Below are 17490 nucleotides of genomic sequence, written 5' to 3' on the forward strand. Positions count from 1 at the left end.
GTGACATTGTGTTCGCATGTGTGTTAATTTGCATATAGGAATTTATAAGATACGTGCAGTGACATTGCGTGCGCACGTGGGAAAAAAAATACAATTTCGAAAGAATTCGTCAGACCGTGCAGTGACATTGTGTTCGCACGTGAGTTAATTTGCATAGGAATTTGAAACGTGCAGTGACATTGCGTTCTCACGTGGAACATTATTGTTTGAAATCGTGAAGCCTGGTCGAGCTTCTATTAATGCCATATTTTTTTTCGAGCTATTTATTATGTCAGGAGATGTCTGCAATTTTTTCTTGAAGGGTAGCATTCCAGTGGAATTTTTTTTTCAAATTGTTGTCCCTGAATAATTAAAATCGCTAATTTACACCAGTATTTTCAATGATAAGCCCGTGACAGTGTCTCCTGCATTGTCACATTTACCTCCAGGTTTTATCTAACTCCCTTTCTGGAGAAAGTTAAAAGACGTTCTCCACTTAAGTCTCGGAAACTAAAAATAAATTGAAACAATATAAAACCTAATCAACACTCTGGGCAAAACGTTGGTGCACTGATGCAAACAATTAATTTGGGTTTCTTGTAGGTCAAGTTGGGAGGAGTGCAGACGCTGTAGGCGTGCATTATGCAGCATCCGCAAAGCAAAGCAGCTGCTGGATCTGTAGGAGTGTTAGGATAATGATATAGGCATTTAAATTCAGCGAAATATTCTCATACGCGTTTAGAAACCTCCGCACCGCGTTCTATCGCTTTCCGTTCGACAATAATTAAGGCATATTCATACGTAATGTTCGGCAAACTCGTGGTTTTTTTGGCTAGACCGGAGACGGTTTGGTGCGAAGACCGTGAGGGGACATAGGGAGTTATTTCGGTTTTTTTCGTAATACTATTACGTATGTGTTATTGACACGTATGTACATAACTCAGGCACGTACTTGAATATTATCACGTACGTAGGTAATATTATCACGTAGGGCCCACGTGATAATTATTACGTACGTAGGGCCCACGTGATAATTATTAAGTACGTATACACAACGTATACTCGTTTAAGGACACACGTACTATCACGTACATATGCAATACATGTACGTACGTAATATGTATTTATCAGGTATGTACGCAATGATAATACTAATATTGCGTTAGTACGTAATATTATATTATCACGTACGCATGTGATAAATTAAATGTATCACGTACGTACGTTGTGATTGTCATATGTATAGTAGTAGGCCCTAAGTAAGAAAAATATGTTCATCTTCTCTTGGTCTTCGTACCCACGTATCCGCGTACCCGCGCGATCGCGCGATTTCGTGTACCATACTTCGAAGTGATAAAATCTAGGGAAATGTTTAGCAAAGTGCAAGGAGCAGTGTTAGGGAAAATGAAGCAAACGAAAATTAGGGAGCAAGCATAGCCCGCTGCGAGCATGCGCACATTGAGCCTGCAGGCAGTGCGATGGGCAGTTTAAGGTTTTATAAAAAAAAAAAATTAAAAAAAAGATAAAAATAACACTAACTAAATGCAAACAAAAATCAGTCTAATGAAAAACACTGTCCCCCCTAAACTTGAAAATACTGGTGTATTTTATTTTCAGTATTAAGAAACTTCACTCGCAAATTTAAAGTCGATTTTGTAATTGATTGATAGTCATTTTGTAATGTTTTATCGATCGACTGGAATACTGCCCTCTATACGGACATTGGCATCTCAAAACAATAATTAAACAAAGTTAGTAAAACAACTACAGAAAGTGGCAATGCCTGGTGCGTTGTCCACCAACGATGATATAATTTCTTTATAATTTTATAAAATGTTTAAGAGCAAACAAGATTCATAAAATCTAAGCCATTGCAATTGACAGTGACCATGCCTGGTGCTGTGTCACTTGTAAGGGATACCCTCTTCGGTGCATATTAGTAGCGCCGATTTCCAAGAGGCCCCTTCCTTGCAGAAGAACTTTAACATTAACTTAAACCATTTAACTAAAACACGGAAGGACGAAACTACTTAAACAGCCATAGAGAGAGAGCTGTTGCTTATAATAATCAACGCTAATTCCTAAATGAGCTCTCTGTTAAGGTGACACAAACGCTCTTATAGTAGCACTAAAGAAGAAGATTAAGGCAAAAAAAAACTGGGATTAACAGTGTCTGTAAAAGCGCCGCTTTATCTATAATTCGCTAGTCTGTGAGCAGTGAGGGCACAATTGACAGTTGACCATATTTTAATGATCGTAGTAAAATCAAAAGTCATAACTTTGGTTGATTATACTTTGTATAAATTCATATAAAAGACATTTTTATTCTGTAAGGAGCTTTTGAGCTCGGTTAAATATCAAGGATTTAAAGATATACTTATCTGTGAGTAAAAAAAATGCTTACAGAGAAAATTACTTTTGGGGGAAAAAAAATCAAAAGTAGATTGTTTTTTTGTTTCATTGTAAATGTTGCATGTTTGATTTTTTTGCCTGTGTGTACATTGCTCTCTGTGTGGTGTGATTTTTTTAATGGTATCCGTCTGTTGTCTCTGACAGTAGACAAAATCAAATGTTTTTAAATCAAATTAATCGTTGCGGCTACGAAAATGTTAAATCGTTCAGCAAAATCGAAGGTTTTGAAGCGGCAAAGATCAAATTGACGAAAATAATAAATTAACGTTAATATGTTCGGCAGTATACATGGAATAAATAATACCTGAAATCAGTGTTATGTTTACCTTTACTGCAATACCTACCCGGATATTAACTTGACTACGCGTATGACGAAAACTGAAAACAAAATTGAAATCGGTCCAAAATAAATTATAGCGAAAATCACATCGTAAGCGAATTTTTTTTCCGGAAAAAAATCATCCCGCTTTCTACGTGTAGGCCTACACGCTAGAAAAATGACAAAAATAACGCAAGGAAAACATACATACAGCTAAAAAAAGTCACACCGTTAGTGGGAGTAAAAATACCCGAAATCAGTATTATTTTTCTTAACACAAAGTAAACAAAAATGGGTTATGGAAATAACCAATAAAAATGACGAAAATTACGGCATAAAAATTAAACATCGGCAACGAAAGAGGTAAATACATGTACATGTACTTCCAAATCGGTGTTAATTTCTAAACTTCGATGTTTTTCCAAATTTGGCCACAAAAAAGACTGAAATTAAGATTTAAAAAGTATGAAATCATGATCAGCAGTAAATACCGATTCTACATTGCCTCAAAAAGTCGGAAAGCGAATTTTGGCAAACGGTGGGAAAATGACGGCAGCAAAAGAAAATGAAATTGACGAAATTACGAAAAAAAATCACTCCATAATGAACAAAATATCTGTTTAGAAAATGACTGAATTTCAGTTATAAACAGCGGCATTTCAAGGCATCAAAATTGTTGGCATCGTCGAGAAGAGCCTTCAAAAAACCTAATTCCACCCCCCCCCCCCCAAGTGAACGGGTACAACTTATTGGCAGCCTGCCATTATCAGCGTCGGTACATGTTCGTGTGCATTATGACAAAAAGATCATGTCTGTTTTTAAAAGTAAATAATGGAAACATGGGTAGAATCGTTTTCTGTTTGGTCATAAGTGGCCATTGCAGGTAGGCTTAGACATAATGCATTGGAATGTTTCACTTCAGTAACGAATGGGCTTGGCCCAGTGTTTCCGTACCCCTGTTCACTTAGAAAAGAGTTGCAGCGTTCAATCCGTTCATCAAAGAAAGTGATGATCTAAAAGTTGAGACAGACTGGATGAGCTAGGCCGCTTTGTCAGGACGAAAATGAACCCTCCAAGGCTCCAACAGCCTCATCACACAGAAACTCGAGGAACCGGAAGCAGGGAGGAGGACCGACAGATGAACGGATGACCTGCTTGCAGGGCTTCCCATTACTGATTCTTGAGGTTAGTTTACATATTGACCTCCTCTTAATGGGAACAAGCAAGTCACAGAACTCATCAAAATGGGCGATCTGACTCTGTTATTATGTTATTCCACAAAGAACGAGCTCTGTATAGCGGGGCTTTGCTTTGTATGGTTAATTCAATGTTGTCTTTCTCCTTTCTTGCCCTGGCACGAATACAACTCAATAATTCAAATGTTTTCTTTCGCCATTTGAACTCTTTCAGGAAAATGAGGACAACTACTGAGATGAGGATGAGCCTGCCTCAAGACATCGTCAGGGCTCTGACAGCCTCATCAAACAGAAACCCGAGGAACCGGAAGCAGGGAGGAGGACCGACAGATGAACGGATGACCTGCTCGCAGGGCTTCCCATTACTGATTCTTGAGGTTAGTTTACATATTGACCTCCTCTTAACAGGAACAAGCAAGTCACAGAACTCATCAAAATAGGCGATCTGACTCTGTTATTATGTTCTTCCACAAAAGAACGAGCTATTGTAGCGTGGCTTTGCTTTGTATGGTTAATTCAATGTTGTCTTTCTCCTTTCTAGCCCTGGCACGAATACAACTCAATAATTCAAATGTTTTCTTTCGCCATTTGAATCCTTTCAGAAAAATGATGACCACTGAATGATGAGTGAATTGCTCTACTGAGATGATGATGATCCTGCCTCAAGACGTCGTCAGGGCTCCAACAGCCTCATCAAACAGAAACCCGAGGAACCGGAAGCAGGGAGGAGGACCGACAGATGAACGGATGACCTGCTTGCAGGGCTTCCCATGACTGATTCTTGGGGTTAGTTTTTACTTACATGTACTTAAAAATAAACAAAAACAAGTAAATGGGTGATCTGGCGCTCTTCTATGTTCTCCCACAAATAAAGAGCACTGGTAGTGGGGCTCTGCTTTGTGGGATTAATTCGAACTCCCCCCCCCCCCCCCTATAGCTCTACCTTTCACATATTTCTTAATAATGATTCGGATATTTTCTTTCGTCATTTGAATCTTTTTACAGACATGAGGACCACTGACTGATGAGGGGGTTGCCTTGCTGAGATGGATGAGCCTGCCTCAAGCTGCCATAAGGTGGGAGGACCGACGGTTGACTGACTCTGCCTGCTGGGCTGGCCATTACCGATTCTTAAGGTATGTTTACTTGAAAAGAGACCAGGGATAATTATGTAAGCCTACACTTAAAGTTATCTTCAAATAAACTTGAATCTCTCGATCCTGATTGATGTTGATGTTTGCAAATGTTGTATAGGCCTGGTTATATGTAGCACGGCTTGTTGCCATGGATCGACCAATCAGGATTGAGGATTCAAGTTTACTTGCGTCACCTCTAACGATGCTTGATTTTCTCTTTAAATATAAATTCTAAAGTTTGCTTGTTTATTTTGTTTGTCATATTTTAGAAGACGAGGACTACCAAGCTTGGATGAGACTGGACAATGACGAAGCTGCTCTATCTGGACAAGGATGCCCTCATCGGACACTTTCCAATCTGCGTAAATATTGGATCAGAAATCAGACTGCATATTTTGCAATATTATTAGTTTGAAATAACATACAAACGACGAAAATACGATTTATTACTCCAAATTTACAGCGATATTGGAAGTAATAATATTAGTGTTATTTGATACCTTTACTGAGATACCTATACCTGAAATATTTGACTACGAATGTGACGAACAATGAAAACAAAAATCAAATCGGTCGAAAAATAAATTACAGCGAAAATAAAATGGTAGATTTTCTTTTCGTAAAAATACTACTCCGCTTCCTACAAGACTAGTGGCCGAAAAAATGACGAAAAGTACACCAAGAATCAAAGTGGCAAATATACCCTAAGTAAAATGACGGAACGTGCGGCGTAAAAAATCACAGCGTTCGTGAGTGAAATAATACTGAACAGCAGTGTTATTTTTCTTATCTTTAAAGTAAAAAAAAAATCGGTTACGGAAATAACGAAATTAAAATGACGAAAACTACAGCAAAATAACTTTAACATCGGCAGCGAAAGAACTAAATACTTGAAAATCGGTGTCAATCTTCTGAACTTCGATGCCATGCAAAAATTGGCTACAGAAACAAACAAAAAACGAAATCATGATTTACAAAATTATGACATTGGTCGGTAGCAACTACCGGTTCTACAGCTCTTCAAAAAGTCGGGAAGCGAATTTTGGCAAAACAAAATTAAAATGACAAACTTAGGGGAAAAAAATCACGCCAAATGGAACGAGGACAAAAATCAAATCGGCGCAAAATAAATTACAGCGAAAATCAAATGGGACATTTCTTTCGTAGAAATACTACTCCGTTTCCAACAGAAAATAAGTTAAGAACATAACTGAATTTTAATGACATTGTGCAGCGGCATTATAAAGGCATTTGTTGTCGCTGATTTGCACCGCATCTTTAAAGTATATTCGTCTGCGAAAATAACTGAAATTGGTGACATCGTCGTAAAATTTGCCTTCAAAAGGACCAATTGGCCAAAACAAGTTATGTGTGTGAAAGGGTATACAACTTCCGTAATCGGCAAAGCGATATTGAAAGTGGCTGTGTAAGACGTGCGACATGTTAACCATCGCATACGACATTTCTTCGTGTTATTGTAATTTTTTCAACCTTCCTCAACATTATTTATGCAAGTCCGATTTGGGGAAAAACATGTTATGCATGTGAAAGGGTACGACTTATGTTATCAACATAGCGATCAGGGCAAATGGCTTGTAAGACGTGCGGTAGGTTTACTATATCGCATGCGACATTCCTTTGTGTTCTTGTAATTTTTTTTCAACCTTTACCTATATCATTAATGTAAGTCCGATTTAGAAAGATCGGCAGGGATACAGCGTTTTTAAAACGTATAATTTTATCCTTTAAACTAACGGCCAAAATAATAGCGCTGCGGTAGTGACAGATAGCTTATACTTGGGATCAGTTTTAATGTCATCGGTCTTAGACTTTCTAAATCAAATCTTTGTGCGGGTATGAGTATACCGCGCTTACCGTACATGAGAAGAAAATATTTTAAGACATGAGACAGGTTGAGAGTCACATGCGACACTAGTATTTCCCTCGTTAATTTTTGCCTTCACGTAACCCTCCTTCCGCCGTATGATGTAAGTCCGATTTGGAAGGGATCGGCAAGGGTTAAGTGGACATTTGTCATCTTAATGTCATGTGAATTTCTTGAATGTTTGTTTATAGTGTGCGAGTAACAATGTGGTTTCCAAGGCAAATTGCCATTATCAGCGTCACGTCGGCACACGTTTGTTTATTCTGACAATAATAATATGTTATCATCAGGACTGTTAAGGCTACTTTCTAAATTCTAACCTTCACAATTAACTTGAAGAATATTAGATCAGAAATCAGGCTGCACAGTTTTGCGCAGTCAGTAATATTAGAAAAACTTGAAACCACGAAAATCTTTTTTACGCCAAGTGTATGGGTATATTGGAAAAAAATAACTGAAATCAGTGTTATTTTTACCTTTACTGCCGTAGGCCGACCTACCCGAAATATTTGACTACGAATGTGACGGAAAAAAAAATTTAACCGGTCAAACATAAATTACAGCGAAAATCAAATCGTATATAGGCCTACGTGGATTTTCTTCCCACATAAATACTACTCCGCTTCCGTGCTAGGGCAAAGAAAATGACGAAAATTACACGGAAAATCAACGCGGCAAAAAAAGTAAAGTAACGAAACATACGGCCAAACAAAATCACATCGTAGTATGAGAAATAATACTTGATATCAGTGTCATTATTCTTACCATGCAAAGTAACAGAAAAAAAAATCGGTTTTACGGAAATAACAAAAATAAAGCGACTAAAATTACGGTAAAAATGTACCAGCGGTATAGCGACCGAAATATATTCTTAAAATCGGTGTTAATTTTCTACACTTCGATGTCGTGCAAAAATTGGCTGCAGAAAAATGACCGAAATTGTGATAAACAAAAATTATGAAATTATGATTGCCAGCAACTTCCGATACTATACATTGCTTCAAGAAGTCGGTAAGAAAATTTCGGCAAACGGCGGGGAAAATGACGGCGGCAAAACAAATGACGGAAATTACGGAAAATAATCTACCATATCAAACAAAAACAGATCTACACAGATCTACACCACATCTTTAAAGTATATTCGTCAGCGAAAATAACTGAAATTGTGACATCGTTGAGAACTTTGCCTTCAAAAAGACGTAATGGCAAACGAAAAGCGTTATGCACGTGAAAGGGTACAACTTGGTGTAATCAACAAATTGATAGAGAAAATGGCTGTAAGACATGCGACATATTAACTATCGCATGCGATATTTCATCATGTTTTCTTAATTGTTTTAACCTTCGTCTGCATTATTTATACAACTCCGATTTGGAAAAAATATATAAAACATGTTACGCATGTAAAAGGGTACAACGGTAATCAACAAAGCGAAATGGTAAAATGGCTGTATGTAAGACATGCGGCATACTTATTTAATATCGCATGCGACATTTCTTTGTGTTCTTGTGTTTTTTTTTCTTCAATCTTCATCATTTATGTAAGTCCGATTTGGAAAGATCGGCAGGGATACATGTTTTCATCAAGTCTATCATTTAGTTACTCATGGTTGTCTTACTTTGACCTTTGATAAAAGGCCTACCATCAAGCATCGGCTTGGGATGAGGCTTGATCGGTGTGTTTTTTTAAATTATTATTGAAGGGGAGAAAACAGAAACTAACGGCCAAAATAACAGCGCTGTGGTAGTGAAAGAGATAGCTAATACCTGGCATCACCGATAGTTTAATGTCATCGGTCTTAGACTTGCACAATGAAATGTTTGTGAGGATATGAGTTTACCGTACTTGCCGTAATTTTTTTTTTTATAATATTTTAAGACATGCGACAGGTATAGAGTCACATGCAATACTTAATATTTCCTTGTAAATTTTTGCCCAGATGTAACCTTCCTTCCGCCGCATGTTTAATGTAAGTCCGATTTGGAAGGGATCGGCACGGTTGAGATCACCGCTAAAGTCAAGTGAATTTCATTAATGTTCGTTTATAGTAGCATGCATGTGACATGTTTGTGAATTAAGACAAACAATAATGTCTGTTATTAATAGCAAATAAAGGAAACATGGGTAGAATCGTTTAGTTTCCATTGGGTCAAAACCATGACCAGGTAACAGGTAATTAGCTTCAGACATAATTTTTCAATGCAATGGAATGGTTCACTTCAGTAACATATGGGCTAGGCCCAGTGTTTTCGTACCCCTATTCATTTAGGAAAGAGTTGAAGCTTTCACCAAAGAAACTGAAGATCTAAAAGTTGAGACATACTGGATGAGCTAGGCTGCTTTGTCTGGACGAAAATGAACCCCCAAGGCTCACAGCTTCACCACACACAAGCTCGAGGAACCGGAAGCAGGGAGGAGGACCGACAGATGAACGGATGACCTGCTTGCTGGGCTTCCCATTACGGATTATCAGGTTTGTGTACATGTACTTGAACAGAAACAATCAAGTCAAAGAACTAATCAAAATGGGCGATCTGGCGCTCTTCTATGTTCTTCCACAACGAGTGCTGGTATAGCGTTTTGTTGCTTTGTGGGGTTGATTCAAGGTTTTCTTTCCCTTTGCACGTATTTCTTAATAATAATTCGGATATTTTCTTTCTTTATTTTAATCCATTAGAGAAATGAGGACCGCTGACTGATGAGGGAATTGCTCTACTGAGATGAGGATGAGCCTGCCTCAAGCCATCGTCAGGGCTCCAACAGCCTCATCAAACAGAAACCCGAGGAACCGGAAGCAGGGAGGAGGACGGACAGATGAACGGATGACCTGCTTGCTGAGCTTTCCATTACTGATTCTTGAGGTTAGTTTACACGTACTTAAAATGAACAGAAACAAGTCACAGAACTAATTAAAATGGGTGATCTGGCGCTCTCCTATGTTCTTCCACAACGAGTGCTGGTATTTTTGCTTGATTTCCTAAAAAAATAAAATTAATTTGCTTGCTTATTTTGTCATGTTTAGGACATGAGGACCACCAAGCTTGGACAAGACTGGACGATGACGACGCTGCTCTATCTGGACAAGGACAAGGATGCCCCCAGCGGAGACTTAAGCTAAAAAAATCTAGCTTGCATAATATGAAATGATACATCAGACTGTATAATGCAATGTCATTGATGTCATACAATAAAGCAACAACATTAAAATAAATGAAAAGTCTTTTTTATTTTGTTAAATTATCTATTCCTCTAAAATTATCTTAAACCTGATAGGCCTACTGTAACAGACAGTTAACAATGGACAATAATGGAAACTTGCTGAAAAATTATTGTAAGGGTAATAATTTGGCACCGGCTTTTTACAGTGACATGTCTGGGAGAAGGGATGTTCCTTTGATCTGTCTTGGGTTATCCAAAATCATTACATCATTGAGAAAATCATTGAATACACCTTTTATACCTTTAATGCATTCAGTAGGATTTTCTTGGTAAATTATAAGCGAGGTCTCGCCCTGAGGCTTTCTGATTTTTGTTCCTTCGACAATGGACAATTTTGCTCTATAAATTTAACTTGATATTGAATGTGCATTTTAAGAAAACCAATTTAAGTTATGAAATTTGATTGATTTCCAAAAGGATTAATTTATTGCTTAAAAACTGGAGAAATTTTACAAACTTTATTTCAATGTAACGTCTGTAACAAGACGTCGGTTTAACTAAAACGTGACTTTCTGTACATTGTATATTTATCAGAAAACACCAGAACGTTTAATATTAGGAACATTTAAAGAATAAACTGTTCAGGAACTTCTATCCATCAAAATGTTGGAAAATATAAGAAAGGTTGAAGACCCCTCCCCCTCAATTTAACTTATGCAGAGACTCTTTCTTTTCGCATTAAAAGAAAATGTTATTAAATTCAACTCGGGAAAACTACTTATTGCGTTGCAACAGGTATAAGTGACACTCGAATTACATTTGTGTTGATCCTTTTGTGGTTTATTTCATTGCACTTTTTTTTTACTTGTTGTATTTTTTACTTCATATGCACATTTGTTTTTCTTGGTGGTTTTGCATGTCTTTTCATTTTCTTATTAATAATTAACTAACCTCACAAAAGGATAAACGCAATATATATCGAGTGTTGAACTTGCCTTGTATCAAATATTGTATTCATATAATAGCTATATTAGACAAAATATAGTACTGAAATGTTTCAAAATAATCTAGGAATTTTTGGGGAGGGGGGCATTCCCCAGTTTTATCTTCCCTTTTTAAAATCTTATTAATTTACAAAATGGCGAAATACGGAAAACCTGGCTTTACCGTGTAATTTCTCAAATTTATTTGCCTTCTGCCTAACATTTTTTTTCTCATTTTGAATCTTTTGTATTTGTTTGCATGAATTGGTTTAAATCTTTGTATGTCAATAAGACTAAAGAATTAAACAAAATAAATAAAACTTGAAAGATGTGAGACACTTGGTATCCTTGGAAGATTGTCAGTATTTTGTATATTTTTGTTTTAGTGGTTGGGGGAGGTAAGGCTACTACAAAAGTAACAAAACCCAGCTGAAATGACGTTTTATTATTTATGGTGATTGGGGACGGGGTGGCGCACATGTCACGTCAGGGAATATAAAATAATAAGGTGTTTTTATAAGGGACAAAATCCTTACTCTTTAACGGGAACCAAAAATTCCCTGGGCTCCTAGGTTCTAATTTTAAGGTGGGCCAATAAATAGGCCCGAATTTGCATGAGCCGGCCAAATCACAATTTGCATGCCCCCATTTGTTTTGCTATTGGAGCATTTTTGTGGGACATAGGTTCGGACGCCGTGAACAGGACTGCTACCTCGTATTTCTGTAAAATTCGGATAAAGTTTGGCCGTAAAATTGCTCGATTTTGGACGGTTTCAAGACTACTTTTTAGGGGTGATCATCTTTGGATGGAATTTTCTCCCAAAGGTCAATGGTTTAACCACAAAATTTTTTTACAGAAAATAAAGACAATGAAACTTATCTTCAATTTGATATGTGTCTCAAACACCTTGAAGAGTTGTTAGTTTTTTCCCTTAATTTCGGAATTGGGTGTATTTATCACTCTATTCTGCAACCCTTAATGGTGGAAACTGACCACTTACTACCGATGAGGGCGGTATTTAAAGTTAATTGGGCATACCAGGCTGCCGATGAGGGCAGTATACCATATTAGCGGTGCATATAAACTGGCAAATACCTGACGATGAGGGCAGTATAACTAAATCGGGAGCAAACATGGCAGCCTCCTGCGTTTTCCGTCTTGGCCTCGTGTGTTGGGTATTTTCGTTGATATTCTGTGATAGCGCTAAACTTTCGCCCCCAAATGTCGTAATTTTGTTTGCCGACGACCTGGGGTTTGGAGATCTTGAAACCTATGGCCATCCAACATCTATGACACCGAATTTGAATCAGTTATCTGCGTCTGGTTTACAGTTCATGCAGTTTTATGTTGCATCTGCCGTTTGCAGTCCATCCAGGTAAGGCCAAAAAAAAAAAAAAAAAAAACATTCTGCTTCCGATTACATGGCATTCGATAATAGGGTAGGTAGGTAGGGAATTTTTTTGTTTTGCCAAATTGTTTGTGTACAATCATATGGAGGCGTCTGCATGTAGTCAAGGGCAACAGGTAGAAATTGATGGTTTTGGGTAATTTTTCCTCATTTTTCCAATAAAAAAATTAGGGTAGGGGCTGTCAGAATAGGGTGGGTAGGGAAACCGGAAGCAGAACAATTATTTTTTTTGGCCTAATGGTCTAGCCCCATTAATGTGGTCAGTTTACTGGACTACCTCCGTAAATAAAGCACACTTCCACCATGTACAAAAATGTCGAACTTTGTCTAATTTTTGTAAAATTTCATGTTGAAATATTGATACACACGTATGCGAATGAATCTGGAAATTTCATGAAAAAAATAGACATCTGAAAAAGGCAGCACCTTCTGATTAGCCTATGAAGAGGGTGAGTATGCTTCTAAAGCAAAAATAAACTACAAACTAAGCCTAAATGGGAAAATCCAAAATTTGACAAAGTTCTACATGTTTTTGTACATGGTGTGGAAGTGTGGCCTTTATTTACGGAGACAGTCCAGTAAATTGGCCACATTTATGGGGCTTGTAATGGTCATGATGGTATGGAACTTTGTCATGTTTGTCATGTGTGCAAAGAGACCCGTTGATACTTGGGGCCCTCTTTCGCCATTGTTCGCTTTTTTTTTAGTCCTTTGAGCATTTTTAGGAAAATATGTTGCAAGTGCAACCTGACGCCACTTTAGCGGTTACATGTATGTTCAAAGTCTAAAAATGGAGAGTCAAGAATTTTTTTAAGTATTTCCTAACATTCATGTTAGATTCATGTCTTATCATCATTTTTGCAATGACTGACCTTAATTGAGTCCTGTCACGTGAGGGCGCCCTTGTATCCACTACATTATTATTATTACTTTTTGAACAGAGCTGCCCTACTGACTGGGCGCTACCAGACACGTTCAGGGATATGGCCAGGAGTCTTCATTCCTGACTCCACAGGCGGCCTACAGCACAACGAAGTCACCATAGCAGAGATGCTCAAAGCGGTCAACTACCAGACGGCAATCGTCGGAAAGTGGCACCTCGGAGTCGGCCAGGGCGGCAAGTACCTGCCGACCAATCAGGGCTTTGACGAGTACTATGGGATACCGTACTCCCACGACATGTGCCCCTGCCAGGTTTGCTTCTATCCCGACGACCACTGCTTCAACGACTGCGATGTCCAGTACTCAAGCTGCCCGCTGTTCCATAACGGCACGATTGTCGAGCAGCCGACAGACCTCTTGACTCTTGAGCAGCGCTACACCGCCTTTGCCAAGAGTTACATAGCCAGGAGTGCTGACGGCGGCAAGCCGTTCTTCCTCTACTATGCCTACCAGCACACCCATCATCCACAGTTTGCCAGCAAGGCGTTCCGTAACACCACGGCCAGGGGCACGTTTGGGGATTCGCTGGCTGAGCTGGACTGGAGCGTGGGCCAAGTCCTCCAGCAGTTGAGGGACAGCGGCGTGGCTGATAACACCTTTGTGTTCTTCACCTCCGATAATGGGTAGGGAGGATCACATGCACATTCAGTCTATCATTGTCCATTTCCACAATTTTTGCTTTACATCAAAGTGAAATTATTAAGATTTTATTTCAATCTGGTCAATGAGGGGCACCTAGGGCTTATTATATAATACCTACGGAGTCTGTGTTTGAGTTCTTCTTCAACAGTTAAAAAGGACAGAGGTTAAAGGCATATTGGATTATTTGCAGTTATAATCTTTAAAGTAACCTCACAAATTATCAAAAAGCACAAAATTGGTTACTCACGTTACAAAAATGTAACGTGAGTAACCGATTTTGTGCGTCTTGTTTATCATACATAACTTTAACACATTTTCCTGGATGTCATCTTTGGTGATTAGGTAGGTCTAGGTCTACTCTATCAACCATGGGGATAACAGTTATTAAACCTTTTCAGTAAGGTAATTACAGCCCAAGGAAACTCAAAAGTACATCAAAAATGCAACGTGAGTAACCGTGGAATTGCCCATAAGCCCGGTCTTGGAACTGGACTGTCAACCATCAAAAAAAAATCTTCTAAAGCCATGGTTCACTAAAGACAAATATTAAATCTACTTCAATAAAAATTGGGATTTGATTTCAAACATAAAACAAAAGAAAATTATTATAAATTTCGGAATGCCAGATTCAATCCGGAACGTAGTTCAACATTAACCCTAACTCCTTAATAGGCCTTTTTTTAGGATGCAACCTCAATCCTGCAAAATCCTCCGGCTGCCTCCATGTACAAATTGCATTCAGCCACAATCCTGCAAAATCCTCCGTTTATTTCTTGAATTTGGTCCTTGGAGGGGTGACCACTACCTCAATTTTGCAAAATCCTCAGGCAATCACTGTCAATATGTTGAGGCAGAGCCAGTGACATCCTGGAGCAGTGCGGAGGATGTCAAGCCTAAATTTATGCATGGCTGAATATAAACAACACAAGGTCTGACCAAAGACCTTGACACAGTGCATCCTTCAAAATCTGCCACACATTTTTGCCATATAGCCTCAATTCTGCAAAATCCTTCATTTTGCAAAGAGGATTTGGGAGGATTTGGGAAGTTTAGGGTTAAATCAGTCAAGTTACCAAAGCACTCTGGTTGGAAGTGCAGTTATACATGTGATACAGATTTTGCAATGCTATAACTAAAGCCATTGAAAATTGCATTAAAGGTAAAGTCCATCATTTGTAATTTCTGCATTTTGTTCGTTTGAAGCAGTCCGAGACACGTTCTCACTGAGCTGATTGCAGGTACGCGATGTCGCGCACTGATCTGACGAATTATAGCGACCACGTGCGCATGTGCATCGTGTCAACACTTGCGCGCACTTCACTGAATAAAATAACAAACTACTAATGGAAATTTCCAACGGTGCTTCTTTGGAAGACGCTCCATTGGAAAAGCCTTCTTTTGTTGATTTCTTCAGAATGACAGCTTGCCAGAAAAAATAATTTCACAGGGAGTTTAGTCCCCTTACTATCTTTCAACCAAGTATGTTTTCCAACAATAATTACGCCAGTTATTTTTTGGATAGCTGCAAATGATGGACTCTGGCTTAAAGGCTACCATAATAATAGCCACTACATTTTTGTTCAATCCGTCAGGCCGAGTATCCTGAACCAGAACAGAGGGGGCAGCGCCGGCCTCTTGAAGTGCGGCAAGGGCACCACCTATGAGGGGGGCCAAAGGGTACCAGCGTTGGCCTACTGGCCCGGTAAGATCTCGCCTGGCCGTACCCTATCGCTAGCCAGTAGCCTGGACTTACTGCCTACCGTGGCCAACATCACTGGGGCCCCCCTGCCCGCGGGAGTTACCTTAGACGGTGTGGACATGTCAGAGATGTTGTTTCATAACAAGGCGGTGAGTTGCATTTTTGATTAATTGCGTGCATCTGTGTGAGCAAAACATAAATATTTGTACAAAATCTGACATGAGACAGTTTGCTGTTCGCATTATACTCACTTGGGATTCGTATCTGATGACTGAGCTCTACCAACGTATTACATATTGACAACTCAGTGTAGCAAAGAGTACTTTTTTTCAGACAGAAACAACATGAAGTCAGTAGTATGCTCAAAAGTGCTTCAAGATGCATTCCCTGTTTGTGCTAAATTATGAATTTCTTTGCGAAAAAATTGATTCCTTTTCTAAATTGCTATTTTTCTAGCGATACAAAGTCACTCTCTTTTGAATGAGATATCAACCGAAAAGATATCAACACAATCAGTACTGATAATGTATGGACCCGGAGCCAGTTTGCTCGCAAAGTGGATCTGTTTGTGCCCAAAACAAAAACCTTATTCCGAGGGTTGGGCATGTCCAAAAATTGGGGAAAAAAGGAGTTAAAGTTTATTGAATTTGTTGTAGATCACGGAGAATGCACTGAAAAAAAATTATTAATTGTCTGTGTACTTGAATTTGAACGAGGAAGATTTTTCAAGTATAAAAATTGCACATCAGATACAGTTCACAACCCAAATTGTGTCGGATTTTTCTCTAGTAACCTTGCTGAATCAAACAGAATCCAACAAAAAGCTGACAGTGCACCCTCCTGAATTTAACAGATCATAATAGCCCCAACAAAATGCTTTTTGTTCACAACCCAGATGTAACGGAACCAAACAGAAATTGTCCTCCATTTCAGCAAGGTTAGGTTAACATGCCTAGTTTTAATTATGTGCTCCATGAGAGCATTTTTCAGGTGGGGTCAAAATTTTAAACCCTTTCCAAATATTGTTCACTACCTTCTGATGTTGCCCTACCAAACCACCATCCTCATCCTAAAACAAGTTCATTTTTTTCAATTTCAGAGTCAAAGGCAAACCTTTATATACTACCCAGTAGAGCCCAACCCTAAGGTAGGCATCTTCGCAGTGCGCTACAAGCAATACAAGGCCCATTACTACACGCAAGGAAGCAAACTATCGGGATCCAGCAACAGAGACCACGACTGTCGCAACAGTGCCCCACTGACCCATCACCAACCACCGCTGCTGTTTGACCTGGATCAGGACCCCGGCGAACGCTACGACCTCAGCGTGGACAAGGAGTATAGTGCCCTCTTGCAGGAAATCGCAGCCATCAAGGAGAAATTTGAGGCCGGCATGACGTGGGGCAAGGCGCAGATGAACGGGACGGACACCAAGGTGGAACCATGCTGCAATCCAGGTTGCAGTCCCTTTCCATCATGCTGTAAGTGTGGGACATCAGGGGTGAATTTCATTCAGGTTTAATTCCAACCTTTAGTGACAGCAATAGATCGATCAATTTGGGCGATTCTTAATGCAGTGCGCCACCAAGAGTTTGCCACAGAGAGTTCCTTTTTCCCAGTGCATTGTGGGAGATGGTCGACAAATTTGCAGCGCGGGACATTTGAAATTGTTAGTTTTTCCGGTCAGTAGTTTTTGTAAGCGTATGATTCGAGTATATGTTTGCGCTT

At 39.0% G+C, this 17490-nt stretch overlaps 1 protein-coding gene and 2 long non-coding RNA genes across 4 annotated transcripts; all 3 read left to right on the forward strand.

Moving 5' to 3' along the window:
* The first annotated feature begins 3425 nt into the window (after positions 1-3425).
* Positions 3426-5858, forward strand: LOC119740746. 2 transcript variants are annotated; one of them, XR_005272697.1, is made up of 4 exons: positions 3426-3895; positions 4509-4692; positions 4912-5042; positions 5312-5858. It is a non-coding gene; the product is annotated as an uncharacterized LOC119740746 (long non-coding RNA). The 2 variants fall into 2 exon arrangements; XR_005272698.1 differs by lacking the exon at positions 4509-4692.
* Positions 5859-9745: 3887 nt separating this feature from the next.
* LOC119740381 lies at positions 9746-11413 on the forward strand. Its single transcript, XR_005272675.1, has 2 exons — positions 9746-9789; positions 9951-11413. It is a non-coding gene; the product is annotated as an uncharacterized LOC119740381 (long non-coding RNA).
* A 769-nt stretch (positions 11414-12182) lies between these two features.
* On the forward strand, positions 12183-17381 carry LOC119742096 (arylsulfatase A-like). Its single transcript, XM_038218120.1, has 4 exons — positions 12183-12446; positions 13421-14044; positions 15656-15911; positions 16862-17381. Exons 1-4 carry the CDS (start codon positions 12205-12207, stop codon positions 17282-17284), a joined length of 1545 nt encoding a protein of 514 aa, XP_038074048.1. The 5' UTR covers positions 12183-12204; the 3' UTR covers positions 17285-17381.
* Positions 17382-17490: the final 109 nt, after the last annotated feature.

Source organism: Patiria miniata, unplaced genomic scaffold (genome assembly GCF_015706575.1).
Source record: "Patiria miniata isolate m_02_andy unplaced genomic scaffold, ASM1570657v1 HiC_scaffold_5, whole genome shotgun sequence".
In the NCBI taxonomy this organism is placed as follows: domain Eukaryota; kingdom Metazoa; phylum Echinodermata; class Asteroidea; order Valvatida; family Asterinidae; genus Patiria; species Patiria miniata.

What these genes read in the sequence shown, in the direction of transcription:
- LOC119742096 (XM_038218120.1), top strand. Translation starts at nt 12,205, where the DNA reads ATGGCAGCCTCCTGCGTTTTCCGTCTTGGCCTCGTGTGTTGGGTATTT. An exon ending in TTCTTCACCTCCGATAATGG is followed by an intron (nt 14,045 to 15,655) that starts GTAGGGAGGATC and finishes TCAATCCGTCAG; the next exon opens with GCCGAGTATCCTGAACCAGA. An exon ending in TGTTGTTTCATAACAAGGCG is followed by an intron (nt 15,912 to 16,861) that starts GTGAGTTGCATT and finishes TTTCAATTTCAG; the next exon opens with AGTCAAAGGCAAACCTTTAT.